Source organism: Dromiciops gliroides, chromosome 2 (assembly GCF_019393635.1).
Source record: "Dromiciops gliroides isolate mDroGli1 chromosome 2, mDroGli1.pri, whole genome shotgun sequence".
Lineage (NCBI taxonomy): Eukaryota > Metazoa > Chordata > Mammalia > Microbiotheria > Microbiotheriidae > Dromiciops > Dromiciops gliroides.
In genome coordinates this window covers 421,240,267-421,256,577 of record NC_057862.1, presented here as the reverse complement: position 1 = coordinate 421,256,577, position 16,311 = coordinate 421,240,267, and the positions used below count along the sequence as shown (strand labels likewise).

General features: G+C 39.6%; 1 protein-coding gene across 3 annotated transcripts in view; it reads left to right on the top strand.

The window, feature by feature from the left end:
* Positions 1-16,064, top strand: part of ZBTB34 (zinc finger and BTB domain containing 34) — a 34,499-nt gene extending 18,435 nt beyond the window's left edge. For all 3 annotated transcript variants that reach the window (XM_043987128.1, XM_043987127.1, XM_043987129.1), the window contains exon 4: positions 11,862-16,064. In XM_043987128.1, coding sequence (XP_043843063.1) covers positions 11,872-13,386 — 1,515 coding nt within the window. In that variant the 5' untranslated portion in view covers positions 11,862-11,871 and the 3' untranslated portion in view covers positions 13,387-16,064. The remainder of the gene's footprint in view (positions 1-11,861) is intronic.
* The last annotated feature ends 247 nt before the right edge of the window (positions 16,065-16,311 follow it).

The window sequence follows — 16,311 nt, the reverse complement described above, 5'->3', positions numbered from 1 at the left end:
TTTCTTTCTTTCTTTCTTTCTTTCTTTCTTTCTTTCTTTCTTTCTCTCTCTCTCTCTCTCTCTCTCTCTCTCTCTCTCTCTTTCTTTCTTTCTTTCTTTCTTTCTTTCTTTCTTTCTTTTTCTCTCCTTCCTTCCTTCCTTTTTCTCTCCTTCCTTCCTTCCTTTTTCTCTCCTTCCTTCCTTCCTTCCTTCCTTCCTTCCTTCCTTCCTTCCTTCCTTCCTTCCTTCCTTCCTTCCTTCCTTCCTTCCTTCCTTCCTTCCTTCCTTCCTTCCTTCCTTCCTTCCTTCTTTTTCTGTGTCTCCATTCCTTCCTTCTCTCTTTCTCTCTCCTTCCTTCCTTTTCTTTCTATGTTTCCCTTCCTTCATTGCTCTTTTTTTGAGGAAATCAGGGTTAACAGACTTGTCCAGGGTCACACAGGTAGCAAGTGCCAGAGGCCACATTTGAATTCAAGTCCTTTGGACTCTAGGGCCAGTGCTCTGTCCACTACATAATCTTTTTCTTGCTGACCATTGTTATCTTGTTACCTGTGCTAATCAGTCATAGTTTTCATTTGAACCTCAGGTCTTCAGTAATATTAATCTCTCAGACTTCTCTTATGAAAAATTTGAGTACTTCAGCTTTTCAGTTTAGACTCCAGATAAATGGGAGTTTTCAATTTGGGAACTGAAAAGAGGAGAAAACTGTGTTTTCTATTGCATTAATAAAAAGGAAGTAATGGTTACAAAGTCAAATGTTTTTAATTTCTCCTGTTGACCTTTGCTTAGACGTCTGTTTTTTGTTTTTGTTTTCAAATTCATAACTAAAATGGACACATTATGAAATTATAGATTTAAGAATATGAGAGCTGGAGAGGGACCTTATAGTTTTCATCTAATTCAACCCTTTAATTTCACAAATGAGATAACTAAGGAAGAATGTTACTCCTTAAACTCCTGAAGGAAAAAAATTAGCTATGATATGAACATCCAACAAGAATACCTTTATTATATACACAATACATTTTAGGGCAAAGTGTGAACTATTTAGAAACATTTTTGCTTACAAAGTTTTAAAGAAAATCATACCAGTGGACAGTAAGCATCCAGATTATGGCCTGGGTTTTGGTGTCTGTTTCTTTAAACAGTAGTATCTGTAGGTATAGAAATTTTTCCAAAGTACTACATTTTTCCTTTAATTTTTTTTTCAATTAACAAAAGTCTTTTTTTCTCTCCCCAATGGAAAAAAATAATGTAAATAAACCCATGTAACAAATATGCATAGTCAAGCAAAACAAAATCCCTTATTGTCCATGTCCAAAAAAGTAAATATTTCATTCTGCATCTTGAGTTGATAGCCTTTTTGTCAGGAGGTGAGTAACATGCTTGATATTTTTTGTTTTCTGAAGTCATAGTTGGTTATTGTGTTTAGAGTTCATAAGTTTTTCTGAGTTGTTTGGTTTTAGGATTGTTTTTATTGTATAACTTTTTTCCTCGTTCTCTGACAATTTCATCATTTCTTATGACTTAGCAGTATTCCATTGCATCGTTTACCTTAATGTGTTCATCCATTCCCAGAAATCATTCTTAATTGAAAAGACATTTGGGACTTGAACATTATGTAAGCTTTTTGCTTTTGTTGTTATATTGATATAGAGGATGAAGTTGAAGGAGTAGTTGTGTTACTATAATATTTTTCATTTTTCATTTTGACCTATCTTGAAGGGGTATTTTTTGGCTTGTTTTTAAGTTCCCATTCCTAATTAAAATATAAATGTTTGTTTTGTTAAAAATAAATGTGCTTGTTGAAGAAAAAATTCAGCCTTGCAATTTTTGGTAACAAGGACAACCATAAGTGAGGAAATAGCATGTAGTAGGCACAGTCACAGTCTTGAAATCATGAACAAACCTTTGGCGTGTCCTAGTTTTGCCACCCTGGTCAAGTCATTTAACCCCTCAGAGCCTCAGGAATTTCTCTAGGACTACAAGTTCTGGTTGAATTGTGGACCTGCCTTGGTACAGGGAATTTTCTACACTGATACAACCGTAACTCTACTTCCTATTCCACCTAAAAGGTAGTATAGCTTTAAAAAAAAGCTGAAAGGGACCTTAGAAGTCATCTAGTCAATCTGTATTTTATAGAGAAGGAAACTAAGGCCCATGGATCCATGAAATTGGTAATTACATAGGTTCTGTCACATTTTCTTATCTGCATTTACAAATCATAATAAAACTTCATATATTGTACTCTATATTTAGCAAAATATAAATTTCTCTTCATTTTCTCATTTTAACCAATAGTAACCCTAGTAACCATATGACATAGCTAGGTATCCACTTTGCAGTTGAGGAATCTGATGTCTATCAAGGCCAGTTAACTTATATGTCATGGCATGGGTATTGTCATAATTTGTGGGTCTTGTAACTGGTCTCAAGAGTTGTTTGTAGGATGGCAGCCCATAACCTTGTCTTTCTTAGATAGTTCTGTCTTTATTGGGAAGTCAGTATAGTCTTGTTACCTTCGGTGTGGGAAGTAGTTTTACTCCTCAGTGATAAGATAACTGGCATAGGTGCAGATAGTTTACATTAACCTCAGGTTAAGCTTTGATGTGGGTACTATAGCACAGGACCCCAGGAGAGCACTCATTCTTAAAACCATTCAGGAGAAGGAACCTGAGCTTTAAGGAGACAACCTCTGGACTTTGTTTACAAAGCACTTTTCTCACAATAACCCTGTGAACTAGGAAATATTAACAACTACTCAGGTTTCTGTGGCGGTTTCTTTTACAAACTTCTTTCCCCCAAAACAATTGGTTTGTTTTGTTTGTTTTGGGGGGGGCAAGGCAATGAGGGGCTAAGTGACTTGCCCAAGGTCACACAGCTAGTAAGTGTCAAGTGTCTGAGGCCGGATTTGAACTCAGGTACTACTGAATTCAGGGCCGGTGCTTTATCCACTGTGCCACCTAGTTGCTCCCTAAATAAGGTATTGTTAAAAAATAATTATCTTCACTTTATGACATAGAAAACTGAGACTGAGGGGAAGTAATTTGTCACGATTCCATTGCTTATAAATATTGGAGCTGAACCTCTTGAGAGCCCTTTCAGCACTGAAATTATATGTGGCTATTTCATTCTGTCTTTGAATGAAAGTCACTTTTTGTCTGATCAAAGAAGCATAAATTTGGCTATTAAAGTTAAGGGGAAACATCTGCTAAATCTGGACATCGAAAGATTGGTGTGAAACTAGAAACATTGGCCATATGGGCCATTTTCATTTTAATCTAAGGGGGTCACATAGGTGACATTTCTATAGTGTTGAGGGCCAAAGCAGATTTCTGTTTGTATTAATAAGTCCAGATTTCAAATATCGACTCTGCTACTTATCACCTGGATGACCTTGGATAACTTACTTGCCTCCTTTTAGACTTCATTGGAAAAATAATAGGGGGGGGTGGCTAGGTGGCACAGTGGATAAAGCGCCGGCCCTGGATTCAGGAATACCTGAGTTCAAATCCAGCCTCAGACACTTGACACTTACTAGCTGTGTGACTCTGGGCAAGTCACTTAACCCACATTGCCCTGCCAAAAAAAAAAAATTAATAGGGTTGGACTAAATTATTATAAAGTCCCTTCCAGGGGACTGCTAGCTGAGATTCTGTCTGAACAGAAGCAGAATACTTAACTCTCACTAGTACTGCAGCAAAAATTGGAAATTCACACTGGACCAAATAATAATTGAGAAATCCAATGAGAAACTATAATAAATTACTTTTTCTTTTTTTTCTTTTTCTTTTTGTTTTGCGGGGCAATGGGGGTTAAGTGACTTGCCCAGGGTCACACAGCTAGTAAGTGTCAAGTGTCTGAGGCTGGATTTGAACTCAGGTACTCCTGAATCCAGGGCCAGTGCTCCATCCACTGCGCCACCTAGCTGCCCCCAATAAATTACTTTTTCAATCTCAGAACTACATAGAAGAGTCAGCCAAAAGACTGGACAGTTGGAAAATAAACCACCAGTACTGGCAGACAAGTTACTAGTCTCCCACTAAAACCAAAGATAAGTGGTCTTCAAGGCTCTGTGTCCAGAGACAACAAGGGAAGGCTCCCCTGAGAAATCTCCAGGGTGGTTGGAAGCCATCAGGAGTGGCAGCAATTGTCATGGTGTGACATTGCTCAGTCCAGACAGTCTAGGCACCCAGAGACTTTGAAATTACTAGCATTCCGTCCTGAGATACCATAAAGAGCCCCAAAGATCCAGCATTCGAGCCTCAAAAAGCCAGTGAAGCCTAACTCCTGAAGGTAGAGGTCAGCACAGAAACCCAGATGACTCAAGGGGAGACCAAGCAAGGCTGATTCTCCCACCCATAAGTCCAGCAGGAAGTAGAACCTGGCCCTGACTCAAAGCCCCAATTCTGGAACTAAAGTTAGAGAGATGAATAAACCAAAGAAGGTATGGCCCATTACAAAAAATTATCATAGCTCTGGATATCAACAAAAGTCTTTTGTAGGGGGAGAAGGTAGCTATGTAAGAACTCTAAGTAGTCTCATAGGAAAAAGAAATGGATTTTCCACAAGGACTCCAATAATACCTAGAAGAAAGGAAGCAAGGGACAAATAGTGAAATAATGCACTGGAGAAAAGAATTGGAAGGAGAATAAATAGAAGAGAAAGCATTAAACCTTTTTTTAAGATAATTTCATAGTTTAATTATTTTTTAATAAAAGTATTTTATTATTTTCCAGTTATATGTAGAGATAGTTTTCAACATTTGTTTATATAAGATTTCCAATTTCAGATATTTCTCCCTCCCTCCCCCCCTCCCCTAGATAGCGGGTAATCTGATAAACCCTTTTCAAGAAATGGAATCTTTGAAAATTAGAAGAAAACAAAAAGAAATCTGTGACTTCATAAGCAGCACAAAATCAAGTTTGAAAAAAATAGAATAAAATTAAGGCAAATACTTTAAAGAACAGATACCCAGAGAACAGGTCAAATTGAGAATTTAAAAATACTTGTACTCCTTGAAAACCATAATTTTTTTAAGGCCATGATACTATATATATATATATATTTTTTTTTTTAAGTGAGGTAATTGGGTTTAAGTGACTTGCCCAGGGTCACACAGCTAGTAAGTGTTAAGTGTCTGAGGCCGGATTTGAACTCAGGTACTTCTGACTCCAGGTAGTCAGGGACTCTATCCACTGTGTCACCTAGCTGCCCCCATGATACTATATTTTAAAATACCATAAATGAAAACTATTCAGTTCTTTTGGGATAACAGGGTAAAAGCAAAGGTAGAAAGAATCCATCACCTACTGAAAGAAAGCCTTAAATGAAAGATCGTAGGAATCTTATAGTCAACATTCAGAGCATGCATTTGAAAGAAAAAAGTACTATAAGCATCTATCAAAGAGGAACACATGGACTATCACAATCAGCATCACAGAAGACTTGGTAGCTTCTGTTGTAAATGAGAAGAGGGCTTGGAATATAATAGTCTTTTTTTAAATCATAAAAGTATTTCATTATTTTCTATTTACATGTCGAGATAGTTTTCAACATTTGTTTTTATAAGATTTCTAGTTCCAAATTTTTCTCCCTCCCCAAGACAGCAAGCAATCTCATAGGTTATATATGTACAATCACATTAAACATATTTCTGCATTAGCCATGCTGTGAAAGAAGAATCAGAAAAAAAGGGGAAAACCTCAAAAAAGAAAAGCAAAAAAAGTAGAAATAGTATGGTTCAATCTGCATCTAGATTCCACGGTTTGTTTTTTTTTTTCCTGGATATGGAGAGCATTTTCCATCATGAATCCTTTGGCATTATCTTGGACCGTTGTATTGCTGAGAAGAATCAAGTCTATCACAGTTGATCAACACACAATGTTGTTGATACTGTGTACAATGTGTACAATGTTCTCCTGGTTCTGCTCCTCTAACTGAGCATCAGTTCGTGTAAATCCTTCCAGGTTTCTCTGAAAACTGCTAGCTCATCATTTCTTACAGCACGATGGTATTCCATTGCATTCATATACCACAACTTGTTCATCTATTCCCCAGTTGATGGGCATCCCCTCAACTTCCAATTCCTTGTCACCACAAAGAGAGTTGCTATAAATATTTTTGTACATGTGGGTCCTTTTCCCTTTTTTATGATCTTTGGGATAAAGACCTAATAGTGCGGGGCAGCTAGGTGGCACAGTGGATAAAGCACCAGTCCTGGATTCAGGAGGACCTGAGTGCAAAATCCAGCCTCAGACACTTGACACTTACTAGCTGTGTGACCCTGGGCAAGTCACTTAACCCTCATTGCCCCCCCCCCAAAAAAAGACCTAATAGTGGTATTGCTGAGTCAAAGGGTATGCACAGTTTTATAACCCTTTGGGCATAGTTCCAAATTGCTCTCCAGAATGGTTGGATCAGTTCACAGCTCCACCAGCAATGCATTAGTGTTCCAGTTTTTCCACAGCTTCTCCAACATTTATTATTCTCCTTTTTTGTCATATTAGCCAATCTTGTAGGAATATAATAGTCTTAACAAATATATATATATATTTTTGGTGAGGCAGTTGGAGTTAAATGACTTGCCCAGGGTCACACAGCTAGTAACTGTCATGGGTCTGAGGTCCTCCTGAATCCAGGGCCAGTGCTCTATCCACTGTGCCACCTAGCTGCCCGGAATATAATAGTCTTGAAGGCAAAAGATAGAGGTTCACAACCAAAAATAACTTACCCTAAAAAGGCTGAATATGAAAAAAAAAATTGACCTTTAAAGGAATAGAAAACTTTAAAGCATTCATATTGAAAAGATTAGAGCTATGTAAGAACTTTGAAATACAAGTATGAGTCCAGAGAAATATAGAAAATTTATTTGAGGAACTCAAAGGAGCTGTGAGATTATGTAAAACTAATATTCTAATAGAGGGAGAGGAACCAAGCCTCCCTTCAGAACCATAATGCCTTCAATGGGTAGTGAGGGAGTTAAATAAGAAAAACAGAAGTACTACTTCACATAAGAAAAGGAGCCACACTTTCTATCCCTTACTGTCCTTCATGTTCCCTGAGAGAAGGTGGCAAGGGGTCCATCTTCCCCGAAGTGACTTCCCCCTCAACTAGGAGTTTACAACTTCCTGTTGTGCTGCCTGAGGATTGGACTGCCTTCCATCTGTGCAAGCACAAAGTAACTTATACCCTCTGCTAGCCCAGTGTCCCATCTTTCTTGCATGGAAACTCCAGCAGAAGGAGTCACAACCTTCCTTTAATATCAGGCCTCTCCTCTCCTGTTGTTGTTTTTCCTTCGTTCTTGAGGAAGACAATGATAGGTGTCATGACTTGCAATAATTGGATTTAAGTGAGGAAGGGGTGTGCAAAGGCACCAGCCTTACTTTCTAAGAGCCATCTGGGTCCAATGGCAAGATATGTTATTAGGACAATTGGAGATGGCCCCGGCTGTTTAAGGCAATTGAGGTTAAGTGATTTGCCCAGGGTCACACAGCTAGTAGGTGTCTGAGGTGAGATTTGAACTCATTGCTCCCAACTTCAGGGCCAGTGCTCTATCCACTGTGCCACTTAGCTGCCCCCTCCTGTTGTACTTGTTCCTTGAAGGAAGACAAAGGGAAAATCAGCAGGGATTGGGGCTTCCTTCTGCTTCACCCTTTTCTTGTATAATCTCCAGACTTCAGAGAGAAGGAGTAGTGAAATGTGGTCTTCCATCTGACTGTAGGTCTTCTGTCTCATTCTTTACTTGTCTCCCTCCAGTCCAATCTCCAGCCTCCTTTGGGAAGAGGAGGGTGTCTTTGACTTGAACATTTTCATACCTAGTCATACCCCATATATCCCAATGATTCTGAACTCCCATAGATTATCATCTAAACCCTATTCACCATCCCCCACCTCTCAATTCCTTATTCCCATCCCCTACTATCTTCCCACCTCAAAGTTAAAAAAAAAGGCACCCATTTTTCCTGTTATGCCCTCAGGAATGCCTATTCCATAGGTAACAAACTTCTGTATCTTTTCCTTTCCCACTTCTTTCATCTAGCTATTACTGAAAAGTAGCTCCCTCCTAATAACATAACTTCCCTGGCCACCCTTTCTGGTTTGACTAAACACCTTCCTCCCCTCAATTGATTAGCCAAGGCCAGGGAGGTATAATGCAACTTGATCTCCCCATTGTCACTTTCAGGTTCTCTCCCTACCTTCATCACTAAGTAACATATCCTCTTTTGAAGTTCATGCTATTAGTCTCTACCATCCAATTGAAATCCTGATAACTGTTTTTTTTTTTTTTTTTTTTTAGTGAGGCAATTGGGGTTAAGTGACTTGCCCAGAGTCACACAGCTAGTAAGTGTTAAGTGTCTGAGGCTGGATCCGAACCCAGGTACTCCTGACTCCAGGGCCGGTGCTTTATCCACTGCGCCACCTAGCTGCCCCGATAACTGTTATTTACAGACCTCAGACTCACTCTCTTTCCTTCCTCAATGACTTCAGTATGTGGTTCACAGTTTTTCTGTTCTCCGTGACTCCTGCCCTCATACTAAGGAACTTCAACATACTCTCCCTCAAATACCTCGACCGCCCAGTTCCTCAACCTATTCATTTCTCATGACCTCCACCTCACCTTAGCCACACAAAAAGATGGTCATCCTCTTGATCTTAACATCATTCACAAATGTACTACCCCCCTGTTCTAGAATTCTGAAATCTCCTTATCTGACCTATCATTATCTGACATAACCTATTGGCTTTTCACCTCTCCCTCTACCTTCCGTTGCAAAAATCCCATTCTTTATAGTGTAACCTCCAGTCCCTTGACCCCTTAATTCTCTCTGAGGCCCTTTCCTCTGCACGCTAGTCTCTGCTGTTTCCTTCATTTTTACCTCTTATTGAACTAATTCGCCTTTACCCTGTTCTCCTCTCCAGTCCATCCTCCCACAGTATCATTTTGCCACTTATCCTCTTCCATGCCTCAAACTTGTATTACTCCCACCTTTGGTTGCCTCTGTCCTATACGTGTTCAGCTGAACAAAGGAGAAAATAATGCAACTCTGCTGGGTGGATTCAGTGCAAATTTGTATTACACAACCTCAGTGGGGTCCTCACTGATCCTAGGCAATCCTAATGTACCTCTCTTTTCAGCTCACTATCCCGCTCTCTTCCAGACCTTTTCATCCTGCCTGAAGCTATGTTTCTCCTCTCCCTCAACTCTCTTGCTTCATTTTACAGAAAAACAATTGAGGCCATTAATTATGAACTCCCTCTTTCCCATTTCATAGAACTCTTGTGCCTTCTGCCACTCTCTCTTTCACCCTTGTCTCACATATGAGATGACCTTATTCCTTACCAAGGCTAACCCCTCTACCTGCTCAAGCAATCTCATTCCATCCCATCTCCTCCAACAGATTGCCTCTTCTGTCATCCCATTTTTACTTATTTTCCTGTCCACTGGTGCCTTCCCTACTGCCTCCATATAAACAGGTCCATGTCTTCCCACTTGAAAAAAACCACTTGAGCCTTTCATCACCACTCTTCTACCTTTGTAGCTAAACTCCTTGAAAGGGATGGCAACAATAGTTGCCTTCACTTTTTCTGCTCTCACTCTCTTCTTAACCCTTACTACCTGATTTCCATTCTTATTGTTCCACCAAAAATGTTCTCTCCAAAGTTACCAGTGGTATCTTAGTTGCCAAATCTAGCCTTTTCTCAAATCACTATTCTCTTTGACATTTCTGCAGCATTTGACACTATTGATCTCCCTTTTCTCCTTGATAGTCTTTTCTCTCTGGGGTTTTGAGATATCAGCCTTTCCTAGTTCTCTAACCTATCAGATCTTTCCTTCTCAATCTCCTTTTCTGGATCCAGGTCATAACACTAACTGTGGATAGTTCAAGGGTTCTATTCTGGGCTCTCTTTTCTTTTTCCTCTAGACCACTTCACTTGGTGATCTCATCAGCTCCTGTGGATTTAATTACCTATCTCTATGCCTATAATTATCAAATCTGCCCAATCTACCCCAACCTTTCTGCTGACTTTTAGTCTCATATCTCCAACTGCCTTTCAGACATCTCAAACTGGATTTCAGTAGATATCTTAAACCCATGTCCAAAACAGAACTCATTATCTTTTCTCCCTACCCCCCCCCCCCACACACACACAATGTAGAGGGCAACAGCATCGTCTCAGTCCCTCAGGTTTGCAGCCTAGGTGTCATCCTCAACGACCTACCTCACATCCCCCATACCCAATCTGTTACCAAGATCTGTCAGTTTCACTTTTGCAACACCTCTTGAATACAACCCCTTCTTGTCTCTGACACTGCCGCCACTCTGGTGCAGGCCCTCCTCACCTCACACCTAGACAACTGCAATAGCTTGCTGGTGGGTCTGCCTGCCTCATCTTCCTACTTCAATACATCCTTCATTCAACCATCAGTTATTTTCCTAAAACGCATGTCTGACCACTTGCTCCCCTACTAAATAAATTACTGTGGTTCCCTATTATTTCCAGGATCAAATACAAAATCCTATTTTTGGCATCTAAAGTCCTTCATGATCAGCACATAGCTCCCTGCCATGTACTCTTTGATCCAGTAACATTGGATCAACACACAGAAACACAATGCCATTTGGTATTAACTATATCAAACCCAACAGAGAGTTGGAGAGCTAAGGGAACATAATACCAGAGAGGGAATAATTGGAACCAAAATAAACTTCCTGATCTGGAAAAGGGGATTAAAAGGAAAAAAATAAAACAAAGAACTTCAATTTAAAGAAGAGGGAAGGCATACTTACTCATCAATTAAAGAATGGCTGCTGAGTGGTAGTCTGTGAGCAATGGAATATTATTGTACCGGAAGAAATGACCAAAAAAAGATGATTTTAGAGAATCTTGTATAGTTTTCATACTTTACTATGAAGTATATGGAACCAGGAAAATAATTCATGCAATAAGAACATCATTGTATAGAAAAACAACTTTAAAGACTCAAGAAGTATTGATCAATGCAATGACTACCCCTCCAGAGGACTTATGATGAAGCATATTACCCACCTTCTGACAGAGAGATAATGGATTTAAGGTGCTGACAGAGACGTACTTTTTTGGACATGACTATTACATAGATTTGTTTTGCTCAACTGCATTTATATATTATACGGGTTCTCTTGGTTTTCAGTGGGGTTAGGGGGCAGGGCACAGGGAAAGTTAGCAATAGTGATGCCACCCAAAAAAGGGCCATTGAAACACTTTTTAAAATATACAGAAGAGGGGCAGCTGGGTGGTGCAGTGGATGGAGCACCGGCCCTGGAGTCAGGAGTACCTGAGTTCAAATCCTGTCTCGGACGCTTGACACTTGCTAGCTGTGTGACCCTGGGCAAGTCACTTAACCCCCATTGCCTCACACACACACAAAAAAAGAAATTAAGAAATTAAAATATACAGAAGAAAGCATAAAGAAACAGGAAAGTTTTGAAAGTAATGTGTGGAATATGTCTCTGTGTGTATGTATATATATATCAGTATGAAATAGTTTATATTTTGTATGTATCATTTTTTGTATGTGCTCATTTTTTTGTGTTTTAAGTTCAGAATTTTTAAAACTTAAAAAAATAATAATGAAGTCACTTCCAGTTCTAAATCTGCATATTTCATGATTCCCTTCTAGCTCATCTTCTGATCCTGTGATCAGAAGAATGTTCAGATATGGCTGATGTTAGAAGCTTTAGCAGCTACATAGCACATAGTCACAAATTTATGCCCCTGCCATTTTACTGTGTAATATAAATGGATTATAACTCTCCCCCCACCCCTCCCTCTCTCCCTCTCTCTTTCTCTCTCTCTCTCTCTTTCTCTCTCTCTCTCTCTCTCTCTCTCTCTCTCTCTAGATTTCGATTCATGTCAGTAGAAATGGACAGCAGCAGTTTTATTCAGTTTGATGTGCCCGAGTACAGCAACACAGTTCTGAGCCAGTTAAATGAACTCCGCCTTCAAGGAAAACTGTGTGACATCATTGTGCATATTCAGGGCCAGCCATTCCGAGCCCACAAAGCCGTCCTTGCTGCCAGTTCTCCCTATTTTCGTGACCATTCAGCATTAAGTACCATGAGTGGCTTATCCATCTCGGTGATTAAGAATCCTAATGTCTTTGAACAGTTGCTCTCATTCTGTTACACTGGAAGAATGTCCTTACAGCTGAAGGATGTTGTCAGTTTTCTCACTGCTGCTAGCTTTCTTCAGATGCAATGTGTCATTGACAAGTGCACACAGATCCTGGAGAGCATCCACTCAAAAATCAGCATTGGGGATGTTGATTCTGTTACCATTGGTGCTGATGAGAACTCAGAAAACCGCAATGGAGTTAAAGAGAGCAGCTTCTTTGCCAACCCTGTAGAGATCTCGCCTCCATATTGCTCTCAGGTGCGTCAGCCAACTGCTGGCAATGATCTACGGATGGAGGCAACTCCAAGCAAATCTCTTCGTGGCCGCTTGCAAGAAGAAGGCCATTCAGACCGAGGAAGCAGTGGGAGTGTCTCTGAGTATGAGATTCAGATAGAGGGTGACCATGAACAAGGGGACCTGATTGTGAGGGAGAGCCAGATCACAGAGGTGAAAGTGAAAATTGAGAAATCAGACAGACCCAGCTGTTCAGACAGTTCTTCCTTGGGTGATGATGGCTACCACACTGAGATGGTAGATGGTGAACAAGTGGTGGCAGTGAATGTAGGTTCCTATGGCTCTGTGTTACAGCATGCATACTCCTTTTCCCAAGTAGCCTCTCAGCCATCAAGTATATCAGAAACTTTTGGGAATCTGAGCAACTCCAGCCCCTCCAGGTCCATGCTAAGTTGCTTCCGAGGGGGCCGGGCCCGCCAAAAGCGCCCTTCCTCTGTCCATCTGCACAGTGATCTCCAGAGTTTGGTACAAGGGTCAGATGGTGAAGCTCTTGTAAATAATCCTGGGTATGAGAATAGCCCCCGGGAGAGGAGTGCACGAGGCCACTGGTATCCATACAATGAAAGGTTGATTTGCATTTACTGTGGGAAATCCTTTAACCAAAAGGGGAGCCTTGACCGGCATATGCGGCTCCATATGGGGATCACTCCTTTTGTATGCAAGTTCTGTGGTAAGAAGTACACACGAAAGGACCAGTTGGAGTACCACATCCGTGGCCATACAGATGATAAGCCTTTCCGTTGTGAGATCTGTGGGAAGTGCTTTCCCTTCCAGGGAACACTCAACCAGCACTTGCGGAAAAATCACCCAGGTGTGGCAGAAGTCCGCAGTCGCATTGAGTCTCCAGAAAGAACAGATGCATATGCAGAACAGAAAATTGAGAATGATGCCTCCAACTCAGAGGCGGGGCTGGATTCCAGTATGGAAATTCACACAGTGTCTAATGCCCCTGACTAAGATATTAAATAAGTGCAACCCAAACAAAGCACACTCATCAATGCATTAAAAATTTTTTTTGCTGTAGGTAACTCTTAGCCCAGTTACTGACCTGACCACCTTGAAACCTAGTAGGTGCACAGTAAAATTTCCCAAGGTTTCTAGATATCACACTTTGCCATTTTTGTTCTTTCCTTCTAAGGAGACTTGGGTATATGTGTGTTGAAAGAGCTTAGAATCCGAAGGGCCAAAAATACAGGGAAAACATGGGCTGATGCTATTCCTCTGTATGAATTATTTCAATCCTAATTCTGGCAGTAGCATAGCTAAGCCAACTGGGTTCACCCTACCTTCACTACCATGGGGCACATATTCTCTCTCAGTGTGTATGTAGGTTTCTATGCATGTTCATGGAGAGAGAATAGCATGTGTCCAGATGATCTGATGATTACCTTTTAGAATTGAAAATTAATTTTTTTGGTAGTTAGAAAATTTATACATATACATATATATATAATAAAGCATTTATTATATATATTACATATATACATTCTTAAATTTGCTTTTATTCTGGTTGAGGTGAATGTAAGAGGAATATGTAAGTTAATATAGTGTGTACAGGGCTTTTTGACTCTTAATCTCATCTCTACCTAATATATTTTAAGACCTTGCTCCTTTATCCCTTGAAGAATGTTATTTGGTTTTCTTATATATTAATCATAGCATCCAAAAGTCAGCAAAGCAAATGATACTGTTTTTTATAACTCCACTTCATAACAAATACATAAACCAAATGCCATAAATCTATTCAACTCTAGTTAGAATTGTTTGGAATTTTTGTTCGTTGTCCAGTAGGTAAGCTGGATGACATGTGGTGCTGCCCTTTTTTACACAGCTGTAATGTAATTATCCAACCCTAAAGTAACAGTGGTTTTAAATGTTTTTACTGGCCTAAGAATCTACCTTCATTTCGTACTGTAGAAACCTAAATACCAGGTAACTAAATCAAATCACTCTACATGATGAGTTGCTACTCTCCCTAAAGGAAGAGGGGGTTGTAACTCTGACTATATCTCCACACAGTGTTGATATATATTTTTTGTTTTCTCCAAACAGCCAGTTCAGGTGCATAGTAACTTTCTATATTGCGGTTCCTTGTGAAACTGCGAAACTTGGAAATTTGTACTTTTTGTAAAGCTATATTCTATGGGAATCGCAAGCAATATGTCTATCTTGTGTGCTACACAAAGCCACAGTGGCTTCCCCCATTCTTTCAGTGGCTAATCAGTGTTTCCTACTTAAAGAAACCAACCATAAGAAACCCTCTTTAAGATACTTTGTGTGTGTCACCAAATATTTGTGTGTCACCCATTTTTGTTTTATGTGGTGCTACTTTTATGTTTAAATATCAGTTAGGTCAGTATAATAGAGAAAATGTGAAACCTAATGGTCATAGTGAATTACAAGCAACAGGTTTTTTTTTCTTTCTCTCTAGTTTGCTTGAAAAAGAGACCTCAAAATCTTGTGCTGGCAAACACATTACTGTATAAGAACAGACGTGATCCCTATTTGGAGATTTTTTTTTTCATTCATTAGGAAATGTTTTTAGTTCTCTACAGAGTGCACCTGCGTGCTTATAGTGTACCAAAAGATACTTTACACAGAAAAGTTGATTTGGTTTGGTACTGTATATTCTGGTTGATGGAGAGTGAGTCACAGGTCATGAGCAGGTGCTCTGGAGGTTGCCATGAGGATGGCCAGTCCTCCATCAGCTCCTTTCTGGAGTAGTAAATTAGCTCTGTAGACTTGCTATGGAAAAACTACTCAGCCGGAGAAGAGTAAAACAATTTCTAAAAATGAGCTGTGATTTAGTTTACAGGATTACCAAAAAAAAAGTATACGTATATATACTATATATATATGTATACACACATATACATATATGTTTGCTGGTTTGCAATGCTTTTGTGGCTCTTAAAACTTAAATAGTAGGGTTTTTTTTTGTTTTTGCTTTTAAGAAAAAAAATTCAAGCCCTCGTCCATAATGACCCCTTGTGGGGTGTGGCTATGTGGTAGCTGCTTTCTTTAAAACACAGTGTCTGCTAACCTTGTAACCAGCTGCACTATGGATCAGTGTTACTACATTCAGATTACACTATAAATCCAGCTGCTCCAGAGGAGCAGTTTTTAGCTAAATCGGGTATATAATATGCCTTTTTTCCTCTTAAAACTGCCTAAATAAGGGGTTTCTTCTCTCCCTGAAGCACTTGTGTAACTCCTATTAAAGCCTTGTGCCTCACTGGGAGACTGGACTCTTAAGTGTTTACCCAATTAAATACATTCTGGGGTTTCAGGTAAATGTTTGTGGTGTTTTTTCTTACATGAATGAATTTTTGTTTTGTTTTGTTTTTTAAAGAAATTAAATGCAAAAAAATTGTGTTTTGATACAACTAAGTATGTGACAAGAAATGGCCAAATCAAGGACACAGGAGGTTGGGCTCAGGGAACCTCCTTCTCCTTTCAGGCTTGGAGGCCTTTGATGGGTTTCCATAGCATTTTGTGTGAACTAAGGCAAGTTAGGAGAAGGGAAGTTTGGGCGGCACCTTGTACGTCCTGGCTCTTGTCATTGTGTCACAGTCTTAACCTTATTTAAATGGAGTTCTTTGTATTTGTAAATCTATTAAACTGGTTTGAGTTTACCAAAGAGTGACTTATCCAAAATTGTCTCTGACAAAAAATATATACATTGCTTTGATTGTACAGTTCAGGTTCAAAACATTGTAATGGGACTGTTAAGGGGCAGGAAATTGATTCATTTTCTCGATAATAATCATGATTCAACATTTTTGCAAGTTCCACTTGCTTCCCATTCATGTTGCTAACACTTTACCCTTTCCACTGCTAGCAGTGTTAAGAATGAATTCTCAAGCCATAACACAGTACTGT